The 25,007-nt window shown below is 42.3% G+C and overlaps 1 protein-coding gene across 4 annotated transcripts in view; it reads left to right on the forward strand.

Moving 5' to 3' along the window:
- PTPRA (protein tyrosine phosphatase receptor type A) overlaps positions 1-25,007 on the forward strand; it is a 138,272-nt gene that overhangs the window by 40,566 nt on the left and 72,699 nt on the right. For 2 of the 4 annotated variants that reach the window (XM_035103105.3, XM_035103107.3), the window contains exon 2: positions 21,015-21,086. The exons of the other annotated variants lie outside the window; for them this stretch is intronic. In XM_035103105.3, the coding sequence (XP_034958996.1) occupies positions 21,060-21,086 (27 nt within the window). In that variant the 5' untranslated portion in view covers positions 21,015-21,059. The remainder of the gene's footprint in view (positions 1-21,014; positions 21,087-25,007) is intronic. 4 annotated transcript variants of the gene reach the window in all.

Here is a 25,007-nt window from a genome sequence, read left to right on the forward strand (position 1 = left end):
GGGCAAGCAAGAATCATGCCCAAGGCCAATTATTTTCTCTGGCTGCTGATGCTGAGTTGGTGTTGTCATATTTGCACCCTACATAGTGGCTGGTGCACTCTAGATATGATGGAGTACAACTCATATCAGCTCCAGCCAGCAGTTGTAGTCCAATTTAGAGGGCACCAGACTGAGGAACGCTACTCTAAATGGTCAAAATTGGCTTCCACCAATTACGGAATAATGATTATTGGCATGTCATGATTTTGAAATTCATTAGACTTTGGAATTGTTATGGTTTTCAGAATTGTTTGACTCAATTGTTTGATCACAGTAGTTTCTTCGCTTTGTGACCCCAGCAGTCAGAACTGGAGAGGGACAGGAAAGTAGATGGCAAATATGCTAATCTAAGATGCTTCTTGAATGTTTCTGAAGTAATGAGGCTTGGTAATCTCTCCTAGGCTTCCAGGACCTGGGTCCTGAATCAGTTGCTTTTTGGCCCTGACTTTTCCTGAGGTGTTGGGTGATGAGAGACGACATTGCTATTGTGTGAACTGAAACAGCCTTTGTATAGAGAGTAGCACTCTTAATGAATGCATAAGAATGCGTCTTTTCCTTGGCAGGAAAATGGTTGGACTTGGAAGTCTTTGCTCCTGCCTTCAATTAGCTGGAGAGTCCAGCTGCAACAGGTTTAATTGGCAAAAAGAGAGTCCTGTTCTTTTATACAAGCCGGATATGAGGAGGGAAAGGGTATGGCCAGTTAACTCAGCATTAGGAGCAGACAAAAACATCCATGTTATTTTGATGAGAAACCTGTGGTATCATTGCTATCCATAATACAGTGGTACCTCTACTTACAAATAACTCTACTTACGAATTTTTCTACTTACAAATGGAGCTCCGTCCGCCATCTTGGATGCGGTTTAGATAGGATTTTTTCTACTTACGAATTTTTAGATAGGGTTGCTTCGCTTACGATTTTTTTCTCCCAATGCATTCCTATGGGATTCGACTTACAATTTTTTTCGACTTAAAAATGTGTGTTTGGAACGCATTAAATTCGTAAGTAGAGGTACCACTGTAAATGGTTTGCTTTTCAGCATTCTTTTTGAGGAAAGTAATAATATATCTGTACCTGTCTGTGAATTGACTGTCGTGACATTGGACAATCCAGTGTACACCAATGGTTGCTTGGGGTCTTTTTTAAACAGTGAAAGCAAGCTTTATTATTGCAGATCAAATTCTGCACAAGGTATAAGTAAAAAAGGAGCCCTCAAGCTGCAATCCAGTCTTCAGTGCTTGGGGTGGATACTTGTTGATGGGGCTTTCTGTTATGAAGTTTGGAGACGAAGACTGTTTCATAACTTTGAAGATATTAAATGCTTGATGAAAGAAGGTGCTTTCTTTTGGGTATCAAAGCCACCTCCCTTATTCCAGGAAATGCCCCCTGCTAGCAGTTCTAATAATACTTCTGTTTAATAAAAGAAATACCCAAAATATACTGCCTATGAGAACTCCTAGCAGGAAGCTAGGGTGTGTATATTGGTGGAAAACAGTATGTGATGAGAACATGGAAAATCAACCCTGTATGTGGCACCTAAAATAATTTGATGATCACTTGTACGGAAAGAAACTGGAGTCAGTGAAACAAAGACAGTGATACCTTGGTTTGCAACCGCTTTCGATTAAAACCATTTTGGATTACAACCACGTCAAACCCGGAAATGTGTGTCCCTTTTTTTGGATTACAACCCATTTTGGGGGGGGGGAGGCCCCATTGGCGAAAGCGCACCTTGGGTTACAACCTGTTTTAGTTTACAACCGGACCTCCGGAACGGATTATGGTTGTAAACCAAGGTGCCACTGTAACTTGGATACTACTGTATTTTTCCATGTATGAGACGAGGTGGTTTTTTTTTTTTAAATCAAAAAAGAATGTTAAAAATTGGGGGCCGTCTTATACACGGGTAGTGCAGAGGGTGGACGTGCGGTTGTTGGTAGCGAGTAGGAGATATACAGTGGCAATTGGGCAGGTGATTGGTGTATGCAGCAAGGGCTGGTTGGGATTGATGCCTTCTGGGAGGCGTGTGATTGTCAGCAACCCCCCCCCAAAAAAAGCTCAACAACTCTGGGCATTCTCCCCCCCCCTTTCTTAATTTGGAGTCCCAAAAAATAGGAGTCGTGTTGTACACAGAAAAATATGGTAATGCGAACACGGCAAACCCGGAGGTATTTTTCCGGGTTTTGCCGCATGCGCAGAAGCACTCCACCACCACACGTGCATGTGCGGAAGCAGTACCTCCAGTTGCGGAAACCTCAAGATCTGACCGGAGCTCTGGAACGGATCCCGTCTGCAACCGGAGGTACCACTGTATTTGCTATATGTAAGTCTCAAAGCACCTTGAAGAATAAACATACAATACAGAATGTAAAAACCAATAAAAAACACTGAGACACTAAAGCAATAAAAACCATTCCATTACCACCAGCCCAACCACTGCATAATAACCCCCTCCCCAATCCCCAAAACCACCAACTGCAATAAGATTAACGTGAAAAGATTTATGTGTCAGGTGAACCTCCCTTGAGAGTATCCCATAAGTGGGGCTGGGTGTGGAGCAATGGGAGAGGAGAGATTCCTTGGCTTCCATGATCACTGCTCTAGTATCGTCTAGGCAGGATTACCAGAGTGTGCTGTATATGGGTCTGACTTTGAAAACTGTTTGGAAACTGCAGCTGATGCAGAATGCCGAGGTTGCTGACAGGGAGCAGAATGTCTGACTCAACTGAGTTGGAAGGCCAGCAACTGTTAGCCCCATCCCTAGCCAATTACAGTCATACCTCGACATCCGAACGCTTCGACTTCCAAAGGTTTCGACTTCCGAAGTCGACAACCCCGGAAGTCTTTTCGCCGCACGCTTCGAAATCCGAAAACCTTGACTTACAAAGACGGCCGCGGGACGGATCGTTTTCGTAAGTCGAGGTACCACTGTATCAGGGATGTACTAGTATTCCATACCCTCCAACATTTCTCCGATGAAAATAGGGACGTCCCATTCCATAACAATCATTTTACTATTCATACCCCACACATCTTACTGGGTTGCCCCAGCCACTCTGAGCATATATAAAAACATAATAAAACGTTAAATATTTTTTAAAAAACCTTCCCCATACGGGTTTGCCTTTAGACAGCTCGGGGCTCGGATAACTCCATACCCTCCGACATTTCTCCAATGAAAATAGGGATGTACTAAGGAAAAGTGGGACATTCTGGGATGAAATCAGAAATTGGGACGGCTTCTCTAAATCAGGGACACCCCTGGAAAATAGGGACACTTGGGGGGGTCTGGAATGCATTAGTACTGGAAGTGAATAAAAAGTGTGAAAAAGTGTATACACTAGCAATCTTGTGTCCTTGTTCTTGCACAGGCTGTGCTTACATGGCTTCAAAAATGGCTTTTAATGTTTGGAATTTAAGCCAAGGAAGCCTCTTTTCCGAGCTTTTGGGATAGTGTTGCATGAAGAATGCACCCTGTCTGTCTCCCAGCTGGAATGCCCCCTAGAACAGATCATTTTGGCTTACATGTTTAGTGTGCCTCTTTTACTTCTTCACTTAATGGGAACATGAGTTGCTAGAATGATACCTCTGCTGAACTCTAACCCTAGCTGAATGTAAGGGTATTTTGCGATACCCCTGTAAATGGAAAATGAGCAGAGCCAATGAATATTGGCTCACTACTTTCCCCCTTTCCCTTTCTCTCCCCCTTCTTGGTTTGTTGTGTGTGGTGTCAATATCCAAACAAACCCAAATTCAGTAAAATACGCATTTTAAAAGCCTGAGAGGATACATGCATCTCTGCACTCTTTTTAAATTTTCTTTGTAATACAAATCAGAATGTATTTCTCATGAGAGGAACATGTTCCCCAAGTGTGTTAATTTGCTTTGATACTACTTGGCTGTAGGCTTCAAATTAAAGAAGCAGTGGGAAGCTGTGGGAGAAGAATAGTCTGTAAGTAGTTAAAACTGATGAAAATTAATTGAATAATTGAGGATTCTGGCACTACTGCGATTTGTGGCAATGTCAGATTGTAGCCCAACTGCACATTAAAACATATGGAAAAGGAAGTTGGGGTTTTGAAATCCTACTTAAAGTGGTCATAATTCTTTAGGAAGTAAAAATCTCTTGGCAGTGCTAAAGACATGGTGGTTCAGAAACAGATTGCACTAGATGTTATTCTGGCCTTGGGCTGTAGGACATGAAATGTTTTAAGCAGTTGAGACAGAAGTCCATAACGTCTAGCAAAGCTGGACAGAAAAACGAAGTATTGTTTTCACATATCTAGTTGGATTGTTAACCTGTCTCATTCCATGGCCTTTGAGCAGGTATCAAATAATGTGTGTGTGTGTGTGTGTGTGTGTGTGTGTGTATGTGTGTGTGTGTGTGTGTGTGTTTTAAATAGAAAAAACCCATGCTTAGAATTGTTCTGTAAATGTGCTTAACTCAGACTGCATTGTATTGCTATTTTTTATATTTTGCCTTAATTTTGGGTAAGTTTACATTCTTAACATTGGGATTCTGGTAATTGTAATCCTTGCAATTTCTTCTATAGGTGGTGATATCTTTGGGGAAATGGCAGGCTAAAAAGAATTAGAAATGCTTGATCTGAAATATGCTAACTGGAATGTTTCTAAAAGTAAATAGAGAGTCGAGGTCCATCTCTCTTGTGTGTGGTTATTTGCTTATTGGTTTCTGTTAATCTGTCTTCATCTTTCAAAAACATTTAGATGAGAAATATATTCTGTAATATTCTTAACATTTGATATAATCAGGTGTTTGCAAGTAAGTGGAGATCTTGTAGATGTATCCGCTTTTCTTTTTGGGGGGAGAGGGAGTGGTTGGGGCTACTATAGAGAATAAATTACATTGGTGAATGAATTAATCCTTTTAATGCTGTAGAGAAAATATTTTGTGGCCCCAGGCACTAGATCCAGCATGTATGTGCATGCATGGAAGAAGGAGGTAGCAACCCTGAAGATAATTTGAAGATAATTTGAATCCATATTTTCCTTTTGGGGGTGGTGGGGGGGGAGAGAGCTGTAGGCCAGAATGTATCCATCTGCTTGAATAAGCAATGATGTTTTTCAACTGCTAAGTACAGTGGTACCTCGGGTTGAGTACCCAATCCGTTCCAGGGTGCCATTCGAAAAGTACCCAACCCGAGTAGCGCTTTAGCGCATGTGCGAAGCGCCGATAGATCACTTCTGCGCACGTGCGAAGCGCGGAGAATGCTTCTGCACATGTGCGCACTGCAGAACCGGAAGTAAACACTTCCGGGTCCGCCAAGTACACAACCCGAAAGTATGCAACCCGCAGCGTACGCAACTTGAGGTATGACTGTAAATTTTTTAGGACAAGAGTTTTGAAGACGAGTTCAAGCCTTGGTAAAGAAATTAAGACAACTAACGTATTTTGTTTTTCTGGTCAGATGGCTGCAGCATCACCAAGCCTTTCCTTCCGAAGACTTTTCTTACTACAGTACTAGTTTTTTCTACTCTTTGCTTTTTCCCCTGCTGTATCATTGCAAAGACTCACTGCCCTAATCTCCTCCATCCTATATATGCTGAAACCATTGTTCTATAATTAACTGCTTCCTGCTTGGGTTTTGCTGTGCTTTGTCAGATGAGGACCACATAGGCTCATTGACACTTTCCAGTGACATTTGCCTGTTCTGTTTTGCATTCCTAAGAAACAATGTATGACGGCTAGGCTTTGCTCTAATGAGGTCTTTCTGTCTTGATTTTCCCAACTTTCTGATGATGCAAGTAACTTGGGTCTCAATTTAATAGGTTAAAATGGAGGCAAGCGTGAGTTGAGCTGATGAGTGATTCTCCTTGCTTTTCCAATAGGCTACTATATCAGAGTTCCTCTGATACAGAGTAGTATGCATGCATGGAAAACTGGTTCATATCACCCAGATAATTGAGCACCAAAGATGTTGCATACCACTTGCTATCAGGACAGACACACACACACACACTTTAAAAATGCTTTTCCTTATTCTGTGTGTAAAGGTAAAGGTAAAGGGGCCCCTGACCATTAGGTCCAGTCGTGACCGACTCTGGGGTTGTGCGCTCATCTCGCATTATTGGCCGAGGGAGCCGGCGTATAGCTTCCAGGTCATGGGGCCAGCATGACAAAGCCGATTCTGACAAACCAGAGCAGCACATGGAAACGCCGTTTACCTTCCCGCTGTAGCGGTTCCTATTTATCTACAGTACTTGCATTTTGACGTGCTTTCGAACTGCTAGGTTGGCAGGAGCTGGGACCAAGCAACGGGAGCTCACCCCGTCACAGGGATTCGAACCGCCGACCTTCTGATCAGCAAGCCCTAGGCTCAGTGGTTTAACCACAGCGCCACCTGGTCCTTTATTCTGTGTGTACTTTTCCCAATTACTTGAAATACAGGCAAATGGGACCTGTTGTAAAATGTACTCCTGTGTCTGGTTTTCACCTGCCAGCTACTGGAGCTCCTCCTCCTTACTTATGAAATGGAGAAGCTGCAATGCATGTTCTAGCCAAGCAACTCATATCCAGCCCCCCTGCCTGGATACCTGCACTTTTTTATTTTGGCTTTCTCTCAGCAGATGTGTTGTGGCACTGAATAGTTGTGGACTTGAGAGTGTGAGTGAGCGACCCATGATGTCCTCCTGCCCTGTGTCCATCTTTCTCAGTCAGCAGCAGTGCTGCTACTCATGTCGCTGTCGCTGCATTCCTTCCACTCGCATCTGTATGTCTTGCTGAGTGTTGAAAATTTGAGTGCACTGCCCTGCACAAGTCATGATAAAAGGAAATGAAACAGTCAGGGCAAGAACTCTTCTCTTTCTCACCCCCCCCCTTTCCATTCTTGGATGCAGTGTTTGAAATTCCCCAGGCACCAGACGCATTTTGCTACTGACATGGGTCCATATGAAATTATGTGGAGATGTATGGGCACTAGGCTGGCAACGGACATCTCCATCGAGCCAGCTGAGTTGTGCACAGCAAAAGATGCACATTTTGTGCTTTTTGAATCATGGACCCCTTGCTGGGCACCTTAGTTTTCCATCACCTCTTTAAGGAACGTAAGTGCAGGGCTGAGTATAGATATATTTGACTGTGCAACAGCCTTTCCACAGGAAGCCACAGACCATAGTTTAAAAACCTCTGTTTTAGCCCATAGTTTATACCCTTCCCATTTCCACTGTACTGTATATGTTTCTCCATCATGCATACTGGGACAAGTGAATTGTTATAAGAGCAAGCTACAGTCAAGCAATGTGGTTGCGATCATAGAGTCACAGAATTGTAGGAAGGGTCCCTGTGGGTCATCTAGTCCAACCCCCTGGCGAACAGATAGTTGTGGCGACTGCAACCCAGGTTTAACATGCTATTTGGTGCCTAGTTTATATATATGAGTTTCTAACACTGCTTGGATATGCGTGGGCAATTTTTGGAAGCAGTATACTTGTACATACCTCGGGGAGTTGTATGCAATAGGCAACTGTACCAAACTGTTGGGACTACAAAACAATATGGTTTCATGCCTGACAGGTTAGGCTTTCTGGAAGCTAGAACAGCCCTGCTTATCACTGCAGTTACAGCTACTGGCTTTCAAATGTGTGCACATTATGAAAGTTGCAAGAGGGCCAATAAATTAAGCCAAGATTTATGTGACGACAGAGTGATCTGAGCCAGCCTTTTATTGGAAAAAGTATACAACCCAACAGTTACAGGGACTGAACACTAAGCAACTCTGCCTTATGAATGTTGCCACAAACACTGTGTCATTTCTCTTTCTGACAGGATTATTAAATCACTGCAGGAAGGAAGGCAATAGATGCCATATTTGGCTTTCAGGAAAATATCTGAGAGCATCTATTGAAACCGTGAACTCAGACTAAATTCATGTTGCCTGAGAAACAAGCATGAATATTACAAACAGGTGGAGATATTTGGGGGGGGGAGGGAGATTTCATGGAGAGAACTCATTTTTTATTTAAATAAAAACTTGGTTAGCTGATCTTTTAACACTCCCAGAATACTTTACGGATTAAACACAAAAATATGTTGGTATAATTTTTTTAAAAAAACCTACAGAACAATGAACAGGCAGTAAAAATACAATATAAAACCAACCTCCCCCCCTCCCCCAAAGCAAAGATTTTCACCTGGCACCAAGAGCCAAACAGAGACAGCACCAAGTGATCCTCTCTGGGTGGAAAATCCAGTAAAGTTGGGATGCCACAGGAGAAAAGGGTTTATTGCCACCTGCTTGGCCTTGAAAGTAAATCTTAATGGCCAGACAGATTAGCACCTTGGCCCTAAATTATTAAGGCTCTTTGAATTGTGCCTGGAAATGGACATGCAGGCAATGCAGCTGTTTCAAAACTGGCATAATATGTTTTCATAGGTTTGGTCCCAGTTAATATTCATCTCAGTTTCCAAAACTGTCTTCAAAGGCAAGCATAACACACAATGCTCCGCAACAGTCTAAGCAAGATGATACCAGTGAGGTAATAGCTGCAGCCGGGTTTAACAGAATTTAATAGAGTTGCAGCCTATAACCAGCCTTGGCTAGTGAACTGATTTCAAGCTGCTGAAATCTCTGAAGATGGAACTGGATATAACAGCCCTCAGAAGAGCTAAACTGGAGTTTTCAAGGAGAGTGCTTCCCTATTCAGTATATGAATGGGGGAGCATTCCAAGGGCCAGAGAGAGAAATATGGAAGGCTATATTTGACCCCTTGGCCGGAGCTTCCAAACCCCTATTGTACACTCTTTTCCAGCATTGGTGGGGACTCTTCTGAGCTGTATACCGTATTTTTCCATGTATAAGACAATATTTTTTCCTTAGAAATAATAGGGAGAAATTGCGGGTCGTCTTATACATGGATAGCAGAGGGTGGACGGGCGATTGGTGGCAGCAGCCAGCAGGGGATTGGCAGTGGTGACTGAGTGTATGTTTGGTTGTTGCGGCAAGGCCTGCTGACGATTGGCTGCGGCAATTGGGTGGTCAATTTACAGCAGCAGTGAGGTGTGCGTGCAGTCGGCTGTGGTTGCGTCGAGTGAGCAGGTGGGCTTTTGGTGGCGAGCAATTCCCCCCCCATTTTTTTTGTTGCGGTCCCAAAATATAGGGGTCGTCTCATACATGGGGGCGTCTTAAACACGGAAAAATGTGGTGCAATATTTCCACTCCTCTCCCAGCCTTATAACTAATCAGGAGGAGCATAGCGTCTTATGATGAACCTTTGGCCCTGCATAGGAAAACATCCCCATATGCTTTTAACCTTCCTGTGCAAGAAAACCTTTTAAAGTTTTTTTTTTAAAAAAAAACAAAAACAAAAAGCCTCTAACATATTTTCAATTCATGTTTTGCAATCAAAAACACAACACAGGGTAGCTTAAAGATTTCGGTTCCTTCCCACCAGTTGACTTTTAACCTGTTTGATTTTGTAAACAGAGAGTTTGTGTTAATAGAAAGAAAATTTGGCTTGGAGATTGGGGGTGAAGAGTTCAACTCTCCTTAGCAGGTGAAGCACACTGGGTAGCCTTTGGCAAATTGCAATCTGCCTGTGAATCTCAGACTTTCTGTGAGGACAGATTACTAAGAGAGTTGATATGGAATAGTAGCTAAACATACAATATACTAACTGGAAGGCAGGCAACTAAATTTTCCTCAGTTGTATGTTTTTACTAGGTGACCTTAGGTAAGCCCTTCCTCATATCTGCAACATGGAGGATACTACTGGGCATGTTAGCATGTTGGAATTTTCCACATTTTTATTAAATACATAAATTTTATTTATGAAGAACTGTGAGAATTTGGGCTTTCATTGTAAACTGGCATTTTGGATATATACAAGTAGGATTGCTGCCTGTTCTTCTGTGGAGAAGCTCACTATGTTATTCATAGCACAGGTGTATTTTATTGTATTTTCATTCTGAAAATGTGTGTTTTTCTAACCAGACTTCATTTCTGATTATGGTATGGATAAACTGCTACTGCTTAAAGGAGGGAGATATATGGGCAAATCTGAAAGACTCAATTAAAAATAAATAAATGGGGGAGGACTTTGAGAATGGGATATACCATGCTGCTCATAGTTTTGCGCTTTCAGCTCTAGTTTAAATGCATGCCAGCTCTCCTTTCTTTTCACAGTGGCCAGCACGTTCCCTCTCTAGAGTAGCAGCAGTTTTCCTTTTCTTCAGCTCTAGTTTCAAACATTCTTAAGAACTTAAGCGTCCTGCTGTGGCCAGTCAGTTGCCTATGGGAAGTCTGGAAGCAGAATCTGAGTACGACAACACTCTCCCCACCTGCGATTGCTAGCAACTAGTCTTCATAGTCATAATGTCTCTGGCAGTGGAGGGAGAGCATAGCCATTGCAGCTTATCCCTCATGAATTTCCCTTTTTAAAGCCACTTGAGTTGGTCATCATGAAGTTGGCGACAGAAGTAAACTATGTACTATGTGAAAAAAGTGATTGCTTTTATTTATCCTGAGTTTTCCAATGTACACTTTGTTAGGTAGGCCTGGGTTCCAGAGGTAGAAAAACTTTCATTCACTTTCCCCATACTGTGTATAAGTTTATACAACTCTGTCATTGCCTTATTTCTAAACTAAATAATAATAATATAATTTATTATTTAAACCCCACCCTCCACTAAAAAGCCCTCCACAGGGGTGTGTTGCTCTGGTCCCATGATAATGTTGGTTGCCCTTTTCTGAACCGTTTCTAATGCTACAATATCCCTTTTGAGGTGATGTGACCAGACCTGTATGCGGTATGCCAAGTGCATTTGTGCCATGGTTTTGTATAATGCCATTATGATATTAGCAGTTTAACTTCTAGTCCCTTTTCTAATGATCCCTAACATGGAATTTGTGTGTTACACAATGGTTGATACTTTTTATCAAGCTAACCACTAAGCCCTTAAGCCACCAACAGTTCAGAGAATTTTTCTGCACTCCACAGAGGTAGAGTCTCAAAATTACTGTTTTGCATTTCCCACCAATTTTTAATTTTCCCTCCGTGCCATTTTAGGAAGCCAAGTAGCAGCTTGCAAACTGCCCAACAAGAGACTCATTCTCATTAGACTTTCCCACTCACCCCTGCCCTAACTCGTTCTTCTCCAGCCTGGATTGCAACTCCCATAGACTGGAGCTGAGGGGAAGTAGTCCCAAGCAACTGGAGAGCCACAGGTTTGGAGAAGGTTGCTTGAGAGTGTACCTGTCCAGAGGATGCACAGCAGTACCTGTTTGCTAAGGCCAGGCTACAGAAACTGTGTGGCATAACTTGTAATCAAGACTGTTTAAATTGACTCGTTGTATTAGAGGGGCTTTTTTGTAGACACACCACTAATAAGGGAAAAGGGAAGTTATTTTTGTGTGGCACACAGCCTTGTTCAGGAGGAGGATTTTGTTGTCTGAAACTAGAGTGTCTGGTGCTTTGGTTTCAAAAGTATAGGGCCTCTTCAGGGATTATGCTGGGGTCTTGGTGCATGTATGTTTCTTGTGGATTCTGGTCTTTGGTGCGTAGCTTGTGTTTTAATGCAATAATTGCCCTGTGGAGAAATGTGCTTTTTTCGACCTATTTCAGAATGACACTAGTGTAGTATCATTTCTCTTCCAAGTTTCTATTCTGCAAGATCAGGAGGAGTGGCTAGTTGGTCTTAAATCTTTTGACCCCACCCAGATTGTCTATTTTTGCTTCGAAGAATCTTAAGTAAGTTCCATACTAGACTGTTTATGGGAAGCAACTGCAAAAACTCAGATACATTTTGAAAGCAATATGCAGTAAGTTGTCTTTAAAAAAAGAATGTAGGAATATATGTCTAGCATGCCTTCTGTATGCATTTCTAATAAAGAGAACATGAGATGTAACATGTTTTAAAAACTGGGTGTCTCTGAGCTGTAGGGTTCATGGCACATAACCTCCCAAGAGTTCTAAAAATATACTGTATTTAGGAAGAGATGACAAGCATGATTTTATGAGCTACCTTCATAAAAACATAACTATAATTGTATAGGAATGGAGTATAACTGGATGCTGTGATTGCAGAATAAAAATTCATCAACCCTTAATTCACATCATCATATTCAGTAGGAGACTTCAGTATGAGCAGGTATGATCCTTGATGTATATGTATGCAGGCTGATGAAACTTGCCTAGCAGAAGATCTGGTGGGGGAAATGAAGGAGAACAGAAAGGAAGCGCATAGTTCTCAGACAATAGAACAGGGTCAGAAATAGAACTGGATCTCATGGGTCAAAATGATCCTTCCAGCATAGCATCCTGTCTTTGAAAGCCTTTTATGGAAAGTTCAAGAGAAATGTATAAAAGTGCCTGGTGTCATAGAGTGGTCGGTACAATGCTTAGCCCAAACCATGGCTCAGCATGAATGAATGGGTTCCAAGTGGTAGGATCTCTGCTGCAGCAAGCAGTCCTGTGGCTTCTCACTTACCTGGTGCTAAGCCATGGTTTTGCTTAGCATTATACCAAAATCTGGGGTCATGGTTTGTAACCTAAGTTTGTCCTTTGTTTACCACATGTGGTTCGTCTAGAGCAGGGGTAGTCAACCTTTTTATACCTACTGTTCACTAATGCATCTTTATTGATGGTAAAATTTCCTTACCGCCCACCAGGACTTGATGGAAGGAGGATTCAGCTTGTGCCATAGAACCCCTACTGCCCACCTAGAATCCTGAAAAGCACACTACTGGGGGGTAGGGACTAGGTTGACAACCCCTGGTCTAGAGTGAGAGTGACTAAACCAGGGGTCAGCAAATTTTTTGAGCAGGGCGCCAGTCCACTGTTCCTCAGACCTTGTGGGGGGGCCAGAGTATATTTGGGGGGGAGGAGAGAACAAATTCCTATGCCCCACAAATACCCCAGAGATGCATTTTAAATAAAAGGACACATTCTGCCCATGTTAAAACACACTGATTTCCAGACCCTCCGCGGGCTGGATTTAGAAGGCGATTGGGTTGGATCTGGCCCCCAGGCCTTAGTTTGCCTACCCATGAGCTAACCATGGCTTAGCTCCTGGGTGCATGACATGACAGCAGCAGGAGGACTTGGGAGAGAAGTGCAGCTGCTGTGATCTTGCTCTGGGAACTCTCACATTTGCTCATTCACGCTGGTTTGACTTAGTGCTACAGATGCAAACTGGACAGAGAGCAAGGGAGACCAAGGCGAGGGAGATGTAAAAAATAAAGTCCCTGTAATATCTAGGTTCTGTGAAAATATTAAATGGTGTTGAACCACAGGTTTACAATCTAAAATATATGGCACAAGAGGAAAAGGGGATGGAGAGGGGAATGCAAGCTCAGACACCCATTCTTAAAGTTATATAATTATTCTTATAATGAAACGCTGGAGTGGAGACTGCTCAGCGAAGAGAACAGCCAAATGGTTTCTAGCTTCTCTCTCAGCCAAGACGATGGAGTCCACTCAGCTGTTCAATTTCTCTCTCTGCTGCAGCCAGATGGAAATAGTTTCATTAATAAAATGAGATTTTAAATATCTCAAACATCACTTCCTCTAATAGCAAATTGAGTTCCAACAAGATTGGAGCCAAAATGGGACCACGGAGAAACAAGGGGGGAGGTTTCAGCAAGCTTGGGGGAACCCAGAGGTTTGCAGATGTACAGCAAATCCTAATGGAGGACCCCCCCCCCTTTAAATCAAGAAACCTGTTTAGGATGGCTCATGGTCAGTAACCACAGAACAGTAAGTATTGCTTGGAAATCAAAACAGAAAATAGAATGGCCTACTTGAGCTGGTTATAGCTTGTAATATTATGGAGGGGGGTATTGGTGTCTGAAAACCTGAACAGGAGCATTCCCGCCATAAGGTGAAGGTACTTTGCAATGCTTTGTTGCATGTCTAATTTAAAAATATCATTAGCAACAATAATGCAAACCATGGAAAGGTGTAAACATGATTAAGCAATGTATATAAACCATGTTTAGGCAAAGGCTATGAACTGTCCCCAGACTGCTTCTTTTCCTTGGCAGCAAATTCCACTGTCGAACAGCTCTTACTGTCAGGAAGTTTTTCCTAATGTTTAGGTGGAATCTTCTTTCTTGTAGCTTGAATCCATTGCTCCGTGTCCACTTCTCTGGAGCAGCAGAAAACAACCTTTCACACTCTTCTGCCACTAAATACTAGTCTAAATACAGACATTTTTAAGCTTCCAAAAGATGCTCAGGGTTTGGTTTGTATCCCCGGAGGAGAGATAAGAGTTCCAGGACTAGAGCGGGGTGAGTGGGGCACCAAGGATGTTCCTCCACCTGTGCTTGATGTAACTTGGGCCTGGGATGGCTATATTAAGAGAGCTCTTAGTCCAATATATTACAGTGGATCCCACAGAGACAGTTTCTTGGGTTGCTTGGTCCTCATTCTTTAACCTAAAGCTTTGTATGAGTCAAGCCAGCATCTCGAATTGTGTCTTGCAGACAACAGGAAGCCAGTGCAATTGCTGGAACTATGGTGTCACTTTCTTTTCTTTTGCAGATGTAGAAAAAGCCTCCAAAGCAGGCTAACACTGTGCACAGAAAGCTTCCCTCTGAGTCTGTTCCCCCCGCTACCCCAGCCAGCTCATCACTTTGTATTCCCTTGGTAACGAGATGATGTGCAATGATTGGAGTATGGAGGATATTGCTGATGGCAGCCTGAATGGATGATGAGCAGACAGTTCCTAGTATCCTGAGTTTTAAATGCCAGCTTCAATTTCTACACAGTGGACAGTCTGTTTTAACCCTTTTGCTGTCACAGTATATTGGAGGTAACCGTGACAAGCTGATAGGATCAGTCTAACAGGATTTCACCCTAAGAAAGAAAGGCTGCCTTTTCTTTTGCCCTATCCATGTGTTCTGTTCTTTGGTTAGATCAACATGTGAGGAAGGAATGGAGTCCTGCCCAGTTGCCCACTTTGGGTATATGTGTTCCCCTCTCCCATGTATAATGTGCATATCTGCAAGGAGGGAGCTTTCCATGCAACCTGGAACCCTGATCATGCAGACTTCCAGGTTGTGGGGAATTCTTCAGGTGTACATGTAAAGGCCATCTCCCTGCAGACAATTTATAGCATCGCAGAATTGTAGAGCTGAAAGGGATCCAAGGGGCATTTAGTCCAACCCCCTGCAATGCAGGAACCTCAACTAAAGCATCCATGACAGATGGGGGAACCCAGCCAGATGGTTGGAATAATAAATTATTATTATTATTATTATTATTATTATTATTATTATTATTATTATGGCCACTCAACCTCTGCTTAGAAATCTTCAAAGAAGGACAGTCTACCACCTTCCGAGGGAGTCTGTTCCACTGTCAAACTGCTCTTACCACCAGAAAGTTCTTTCTGATGTTTAGTCGGAATCTCCTTTCTTGTAACTTGAATCCATTGGTTCGGATCCCAGCATCTGGAGCAGGAGAAAACAAGCTTGCTCCATCTTCCAGGTGACATTGTGACAGCCTTTAGACATTTATTGCAAAATAGTATGCTTTAATAGCTATAGTGACCAATTAAATGCATATATGCAATTTACTGCTGAATATCTCCTGAGCACAGTGGGCAATTGGGTTTAAATGGGTGATTTAAGCTGTTTTTGAATCGGTTCACCCTGGGCATCTACAATAGGCAACTTGCCTCTCTGCTTATCGGTGTATCGCACTTTTCCACAACCTATTGCTTATTTGAACCAAGGCTCTGTCCTGTATTCTGTCTTTCATATCTTGGAACGACTAATACTAGTAGTGTCTGTGTGTATGTGCAGATGCCTTCTTTCTACAGAGTATTGATGGCCCACTTTCACACATCAGCGATGCAGGGATAGGTCTTTTAGACTGGAGCATGTGGCTTCTATATAGAACTGTCTTTTATAGAAAGAGAGAGAGAGAGCACTTGTTTCTTCGGATATCCTTTTATGATGATGCTAGTTTTTTGTTTGAAGGAGTGGCGTGTTTGTATGTAGAGGTCTTCAAGGGTTGGCGAAATGTCTGGATTGTCTCTTGTCACAAACACCTGCTACAAATGTGACCTGGGTTTAGGATTGCTTGTATTCATGGAAAAGGTGCACAGATTTCTCAAATGCAGGAGCATGTGAAAACACATTCCAGGGAAACATTAGCAGACCAATGCAGATTTAAAGTGAGAAGCCACAGCTGTGTGTAACATCTGGAGCTGTGCTTGAGGTAGGCTTCTTTCCATTCCTGGATCCCTATTGTGGATTTGAGCCAGTAATCTGGCACATCTCTAGACATAAACGCTTTATCTTGAGCTTGTGAACCTTGATCTATAGACCTTTTGTCCTGTTTTGTAGCTCAGTTCTGGTTGCTGGGACTAGTTTTGCTGCAAAATTTAGGGGCATGACTAGTTCACAAGGGTGACAATGTAGAGCTCAAATGGATTTTTCATAGCTTAATCTGTATGTTGATATTCTTTGTATAAAACAATCATATTCTTTATCAAGGTAATCCAAATTCTGTGTCATGAAAAAGCAGTTAGGTGGCAACTTGTGTAAATGCAAATGATTAAACATTTTTCCTGCCGGCGTCGAAACAATACTATGTGGTTTTGCACTCATTCTCTAAACGAAACAATAATCACAAAAGCCTACCAACCCTTTGAGCATAAGAGTTGATTAAAAAACTGAGCACACCTGCTTTCTTTTGCACAACGTAGTCTGATCTGCTAATAATTATAAGGCGCTAAGACATTTTGAAGAGTAGTGAAGCTCACTCCTTTTAAGAGTTTGAAAATTTGAGGTTGGCTTCCCAAGTTAGTTGTGTGCTTTTTAGGTTCTTTGTTGAGCAGTAGCAGCACCACACCGCCCTTGCAGTATGGAACCCTATGCTAATAAAGGTTAAGTTCTGCCCTAAGAAAAGCTAAATTCTTAGGCCTGTATACATTATGCAAGTTGACATAATTATTCTCATTTGGAATAAGCTGGCTTTCCTTGTCAAAAAAGGGGCAAGTGCCTTGAAATGCTGCCCCAGCTGTTGGAAACTTTCAGAGATTTCAACAGACATTGTCATATGCTTTCGAGATTAACTTTGCAACCAGAAGGGCTAGAAACTTGCTTTTCTTAAATGATAGATGCTGTGCTCCCACAGAGCTGCAGCATAGCCACAGCCCTGCCCCTAATTGGAGTGACGTACAGTCCTCATCAGTTTTAAGTGCCTACAATTTCCAGCTCATTCTTCCACTGGATCAGTTAAGCAGAGTTTTTTTTCAGTGTGATCAGGTGCCCTCACCTACCAGTACCTAATCTGAAATGAACCTCCAGCAAACCACCCCTGGAAGACTGGCCCAGAATCTAAAGGCTTGATGTTCCACATGCAAAGGAAGGAAGGGCATCCTACTGCCATATGAAGAATGAGCCATTTTAAAAATATCATTTTAGCTAGCATTTTGGGTTTCATTTCATAAAAGGCTGCCTTACTTTGCTGTGTCATATTTCCTGACCCTTGACAGAGAGGATGCTGGAGGGAAAAGGAAGTTTCTGAAAAAGTGGAAGCCCTTAATGATGTGATTTTAATTCAAATTATGGTGCTTTTTGGGTTGGTGCTTTTGAGCAAGAGGCGGTTTGAGAAGAGGACTCTGCTTAGCACAGTGGAGAAAGCAAACTCTTAAATGGTACATAGGAAGCTGCCCTATTGGCCCATCTACCTTAGCTTTTTCTATACTGACTGACTGGCAGTTGAAAACTCCCAGCCCTACCTAGAGATGCTGGGAATTGAATCAGGAATGGCGGGTGCTCTACTACTGAGCCTTTCCTCTGTGGTCCTTGATGTGAGCATATGTCCCCTTCAAATATAACATATTAAGAGGAAGCAGGGGGAGAGGAAGGGTCAAAGTAGACATAGTGCTAACTTTGAATCCATTGTTTATAATTCTCCTCCTCTTAAAAAGTAACAGCAGCCTTCAGGGAGTCCCAACCTGGATTGGAACTGCAGTGCCAAGAGCGGGAATTAGTGTTAACCTCCCCACTACATCTTGGTTCTTGTAGGAAATCTCCCACCCCAAGCTGCTACTTGCTAGAAATGCTCCCTCAGGAGGGGCAGTTCTCAGCAGGAGAACAGTATACAGGGGGAAAGGGTTAACACCACCTGCTCTGACGCACACAGTCCCAAGCATGTGATTAAGAGATGTGGTTAACTTCCAGGTCTAGCTTGACCCTGAGTAGAAGCCAGAAATCTTGAGTGGTTTTTCTTGCATCAACAGAGTCTCACATGTAGGAGTAGAAACAGGCCAAAGATTAAAGACCAGTGCTCTTTCTCCAACCGTGAGCCCTAGGAAGCTCATGTGGTGTGGTGGGGCATAGTGGTTAATTATGGGGAAATTAGTGGCAGGAAATTACATGTGGTCAGGGCTTTTGGGACTCGGATGTCAAACACACACACCCTCCAAGGATCCAAAATTTTACTGAAAGCCATGTTTTGTGAAATGTCAATTATGCAACTTGCATGGCTTTTTAGTTTGCACAATTCTGCAAATTTTACTACTGGTATATGCATGAGCTTTTTTTTATTAGGGGTACAGTGTTCATTTTGATCAAAGCGTTTAAAATGTTTTTATGATGCACAATTTAAAATCAGGAGCTCTTAATTAAGAAGTATATTTTCATTTCCACGCAACCTTCAAGAACTCCTGTATCTTGGCACCAGTTCTGGTCCTCCTCTAGGAAGGGGAAAATAGTATTCACCTTCCCACCCCCAACCCCCACTATTCAGCCAAATCTCCCACTGCACACTTGTGAACAAGCTATGAAATTCTAATTCATTGCCTTGGGAGTAAACATTTTTGAAAAAAGTTTGACTTGATTCTCCATAGCTTGAAACCTGCAAGCATGTTCTTTCTCCTAAATGATTGGTTTTATATATCTGCAGACTTTAACCAACTGGAAATCCTTCAGGCTTCTAAGAGTCATTGAACATGCAAGCTTAAGCAAAAGGGCTAGAGGCTCAGTTTACAGTGTTAATCTGACTTTGAAGCTGATATTTTACCTAACAACACATTTGCTGCTTTTTCTACTCCTTCATAGACTGGCCACATAATTGTGGCTGTGCATAATGTTTTCATTTATTGGATAATGTGTTGGTTTTGAACTAAAAGATAAGGATTCAACACCCTATTCGGTAATGCACCAACTGACTGACCTGAGACAAGGATTTAGGATTGCTAAAATGGGAATTGCAGCTGAGAGCACACACTGAAAAAGATATGTAAATGATTATGTTTCTGAGCAAAGGGAAGTTGGTACTAAATGAACCAATTAAATATTTCTGTGGACCTGCTTTTGCTTCTCTTCTTCCCACCCCCCAATTTTTGTATTGCAAATTGCCCCCAAGTAGTTTTCTTTGATGCTGTTTCCCCAGCTTGCTTAACTTGGAAATCTTTCTAGTTCAGAGCTGATGAGAAATATCAATAAGCAAACAGCCCTGATTCTCTCTGGCAGGCTGTCATGTACTAGTTCAGAGCATGCTTGTTAGTTCTGTACATTACGTTCATGTGGGATCTTTTGTTTTTGATCTGCTTGGCAGATCAGAGGATGAGGGGGAGTAGAACTGGATCTGGAGGTTGGGGGCAGGATGATTAAAGAGAGATGAGAGGTGAGGCAAGCCTCAAACTCTATATTCCACAGATCACACTGTATGTTGGGTGCTGCTGCTTAATGACTTGAAAGTACTACAGCAAGTTAGAACAGAAATCTATAACTGACAAAAGCTAATGTCAGCAAGTCACCCTTTTTTCTACAGTGATGAATTATGTAATAGTTGGCCTGCCGGAGTAATCTTGGGCCTTTTGATGGGGGCAGGGGGGAAGCCAGAACATGCATAGCAAACACAGTGTCTCAAAAGGACCCATGCATGAGGCTAGAATGTACAATATATAAGTGTTTAAAACCCATTTAAACAAACCTGCCTGTTTATATCTTCTTTAACTTATTAATTTGAGGCTGTTCCAGACTTTTAAGTGTAATTTAATAGCTTTTGCTGTCTTTGTTTGCTCTGTTTTCTAGGTGCGATAAGATTTAATTATGGCTTTTATTGTGAAATTTGCATTATGATGTGAACCACTTTAAGAGGACTATATACAGATGCCTGTATAAATACCTAAATAAATAAACAAATTCTCAATTTAATTAATTATTCAAGAACAAAATAATTTTCTCGTTGGGTCAAACAACAAGGCCATTGACTCCCATTCTGTCTCCAATAGTGACTTGCCATATGCCATGCTTCATTGCTTTATCTTCACCTGTACTTCACTGTTGAAACCACCACTGGGGTTTAGTTTTGCAAAGGATACTTCATGCTGCCTTGATGGCAGTACAGCGGGCAGTTTGTGTGTTCAAGTGTTGCTAATTAAATTATCTGTAATGCACAAAGTATTTGCTTCCAGGAGGAGATGCTTCTGGCCCATATATTTTAAGGAAAGCCTGCTCTCCCGTATCTGTCTGTGGTAATTTTCCAAAATGGTCCTCTGGTTGCTTGGGAGAGCAAGCATTTTTGTTTGTCGTGCCCTTCTCATTGAAATCTCTCTCCTGAGAGGCTTGCCTGGCACCTACATGGTTTGCCTCCAAACCAGGGCCGGCTCTAGGGGTAGGCTGGGTTGCGCGGGTCGGCAGCGGGGTGCTGCGCGGCAACCACCAGCCACAGGAATAAACAGGGCGGGGGCGCCGGAGCGATCTGCGCACCAGGGCGCCCGACCTGCTTAAGACGGCCCTGCTCCAAACCTAAGCAAACGCCATTATATTCTCCAAGATACCTTCTCTCTCACACACACATACACAAAACACTGTCCTTTTGGGAAATCTGGGTTTTCCTGCTGCTTCAAAGTTCTGTTTCTTGGTGTTCAAAGCCTTCCAGAAAATACAATTGCCAGCCAGGTATTCTAATTTAGTTGCCATATTCTTAGAACATTATCTTCCCTGTCTGAATTTTTTTTTAACTGAAAAACTCATAATTTGTTCCTTTACAGGAGGTATAACTTAAAGAACCTTTATGGGATCCAAATGCCTGATGGATGGATGATGTGCCTACGATAATTAAGGTAAAGAGGAGAATTAATTTAATATTTAAAGCTTTTGCCAAAAATGCAATACCTGTGCATTTTGTTGCTTTCAACTGTTTGTCCTTGTTTTTATCTTTTTACGTTATGTATGGTGTAATCACCTTTTTATTATTAGCTTTTATTCCTTACCTGTTTTAAGTCTCATATGTTCAGTTTATGCGTATGTTTTATCTTATGTCTGTGGCCAAAATAAAATTTGATACTTCTACTTCTTCTTTTTTGCACGTTTCACCCAGATATTTCATCTGGTTATTAATTTTTGAGTACAGTCACACCTCGGTTTGCGACAGCCTCCGTTTGCAACTGACCGGTTTGCGACAGCCGTGGACCTGAAAGTGTTTACATCCGGGTTCCGCGGCGCGCGCATGTGCAGAAGCGCTCTATCAGTGCTTCGCGCACACGCAGAAGAGCTTCTCAGTTTACGACGAACTCGGGGAGCGACCAGCTCCCGGAATGAATTGTGGTCGCAAACCGAGGAATGACTGTACAAACAAAATGTTGTCTGTTCCAGTTCAATAGCATTTGCTTCTGCAGATGTAGTGGTCTTCCTTATATATTTTTACTGTCCTGTACCTTCTGCTGGCTCCACCTTGATGGGGGTGAGCAGGTATGATAACAGGATTTCTTGGTCCCTGGTACACTATATGTGGGTTTGAGCCCTCTTCAACCCCTCCTCCGCAAACTAAGGAGATGTTAATTTAGGCTTACAGGCCTTCATTGGTTTTTAGACACTGAGCAAAGAGACTATAGAATTAGTTTAATCGAAAGGCATACAGGCTTTATCCTTTACATACCGTAGGTTCTTTTTTAAAAAGCAGGAGTTTGACCCCTTTATACTTGCTAAGATGGCTATCCTTTCAAGTGATGGAGTTGTTGAAATAAGCTTTCTTCCAGCTATTTGAGTCACCTTGTTGAGTTAACTTGTCCATTAGCTTTCTGTTTGTTCTAGCTGAATTACATCAATTTGAATAACATGATTTGGACTGTGAAATTTTGTAGAGGGAAAGGGTCACATACAGACATCTTCTACCTAACATTTATTACAAATTATTCTGTTCCTGATTGATCATGACGGTATAGTGCCCGTCCTGTATGCAAAATAGAGCAAATTATGGTTGTTCGCTTTCCTGCCCATTACTTACGTGCTGTTGACTTGATTTTTAAATCAACTTTTAAAAAGTTATGTAGTTTTTTTATAAGATTAGATTTGCGTGTGGGCAGGAAGTAGCTTCCCTGAATTTTTCACTTGGGAGACTCCATTTCAGATGACCTGCTCAATTTATTCTTCCAAGTTGCCTCTCTTACGGGAGAAAAATGTGAAGCTTTCAGTACATTCTCCTGCTTTTAAATGTACATGGATATTTTCCATCCTCTCCATGTGTGTATACACACTCCCTGTTACACATTCACAAATACCTGGCCATACTGAATCTACCAGTATAGAGGGAGTGCATGTTGGAAAGAGGGAGAGAGGAGAGCGCATGTGGCCTTCCTTGGACCAGCTGTTCTCTACTAGGGTCTCCCAGGGAGCTCCTTCCTGTGAGTTTTCCTTACTTTTTTGGCACTCAATTTAGGCTGATTTTCTCCTGCAAGGGTAATTCAGAGCTTCTCCCCCTCCCACCCCATTTCCTCAGTTTCAGCCCCAGAGAAATCTGTTATGACACCTGCTTTGCTTATTCCTATTTCCTCTGCTGCAACTCAACTTTATCCACCATTTGCTTCTGAGTGTGGCTGGGAGTAGACAGTTGTATGTGTGGGAAAGTAGTCAAGTCAAAATTAGTATTAATAATTTCTTGCAGAATTCTATTGTTATGAGTTTGTGGTATGTGAGACACCCTAAATTCCTGGGCTTATTTAAAGTTAGACTTTAATCGAGGTTTGGGCAGTTAAACTGCGCCAAACACTGCACCCCTGGATTACCGTATTTTTCGCACCATAAGACGCACCCGACCATAAGACGCACCTAGTTTTTTTTAGAAGAGAAAAGCCCCATTTTTGGGGGGGGGGATCAGCTCAAAGTTGTGCAGCTTCTTTTGCATAGGGGAAAAGCCCCTGTTTTTTGAGGATCAGCTCACAGTTGTGCAGCTTCTTTTGCAAAGGGGAAAAGCCCCTGTTTTTTGAGAAACAGCTCAAAGTTGTACAGCTTCTTTTGCAAAGGGGAAAAGCCCGGGTTTTTTTTAGGATCAGCTCAAAATTGTTGAGCTTACTTTGTGAAAGGGAAAAAATCCTGTTTTTATGGGGTTGAACTCACAGTTTTGCAGCTTCTTTAGGAAAGGAAAGGGAACCGTTTCTACAGTTTCTAGACAGATAATCTAATCAGCCAGTCACATGTCGCTGGAGAAACAAAGAGCCTCCATCTGCAGAACATTCAACAATGGAGGCCTGGGCAAGGGGGCGGGGCCAGAAAGGGAGCCAGCGATCGACCACACATTCACTCCATAAGACGCACAGACATTTCCCCTTATTTTTTTAGGAGGAAAAGGTGTGTCTTATGACGCGAAAAAATATGGTTCGTTTATTTTAGAAAGATAGGCCAGCCTGGTAATAGAAAGCTATCCCATCAGGAAAGCCGTTAAGAAGGCAAGGCTGCACCAAACAGCATAGTGGGTGGAGACCCTCCTCCAGCTGTGTGTTAGTGGGCAGAGACAAAAAGGGTTTAAAGAGTGTTGGATTTCAGTTTGAATGAAGTAAGCTGGAGGGAAGTTGTTCCAGTCTGTTAGTGGTGATAGGCGGGGGGGGGGGGTAGTGCACAAGGCAGGCTGCTGGGGGGGGGGGCAGTATACAAGGTGGGCTGACTATGACAAGCTGTAGGAGACAGAGAGCATGGCTAATTTCTATTTTAAGCCCAAGATTGCTGCCACTATGGAAGAAGCAAAATATATGTTGGGGGTATAATGCAGGAAGCTCCTCTGTCTAGGCTCAGGCTGTATATATGTGTAAATAAACCATATATCATAAAGACGCGATAGTCTCCACTGTGCCTCATTGTCAAAAAGGAACCACAGACCCCCCCGGGTAAGCACACCTGAACCCCTGGAATTTCGCATCTGTCGGAGATTGGGGTGGCGTGTAACAATATGTTTCACAATACTACAAAATTTCACACCAGCTATCTAGTTGTACAGTGGTACCTCTACTTATAATAATAATAATAATTTATTATTTATACCCCGCCCATCTGGCCGGGTTCCCCCAGCCACTCTGGGCGGCTTCCAACAAAACAGAAATTCTAAAATACAGAAATCCATCAAACATTAAAATAACTCTACTTACGAATGTTTCTACTTCCGAATGGAGCTCCATCCGCCATCTTGGATGCGGTTTAGATAGGATTTTTTCTACTTACGAATTTTTAGATAGGGTTGCCTCTACTTACGAATTTTTTCTCCCAATACATTCCTATGGGATTCGACTTACAAATTTTTTCGACTTACAAATGTGCGTTCGGAACGCATTAAATTCGTAAGTAGAGGTACCACTGTATATTAAAATCACATATGCATTGAAGTGACCTGACATAGTACTTCTGTTTCAAACAATATCATTGTGGAGCTGGGTACAAATGATCAGCCAAATGAAGATAACACTATCAATGGGTCTTAGCCATGCCTCTGAATACCATTTGTTTCAAAACAAAACAAAACAAAACAAAACACCAGGGAGTTGGCTTATGTCTTATTGATGCTAAAGCTCCTGCAGGATAACCAGACTTCTTTTCTCTCCCCAGGAAGATGGGGGAATACAGGGTCCCCTTTTTGTGGATTCTGCTGCAGATTTAACATAAGTGCAGGTTAACTATCTTATACTTACCTGCCTAGAATAAAATATGTAATAATTAATGATGAAAACATTTTAGAAACACACACACACAAGCAAGTTTCTTCTCTGGAGCGATTTTGG

This window comes from Zootoca vivipara, chromosome Z1, assembly GCF_965207765.1.
Source record: "Zootoca vivipara chromosome Z1, rZooViv2.hap1.1, whole genome shotgun sequence".
NCBI classification, from domain to species: domain Eukaryota; kingdom Metazoa; phylum Chordata; class Lepidosauria; order Squamata; family Lacertidae; genus Zootoca; species Zootoca vivipara.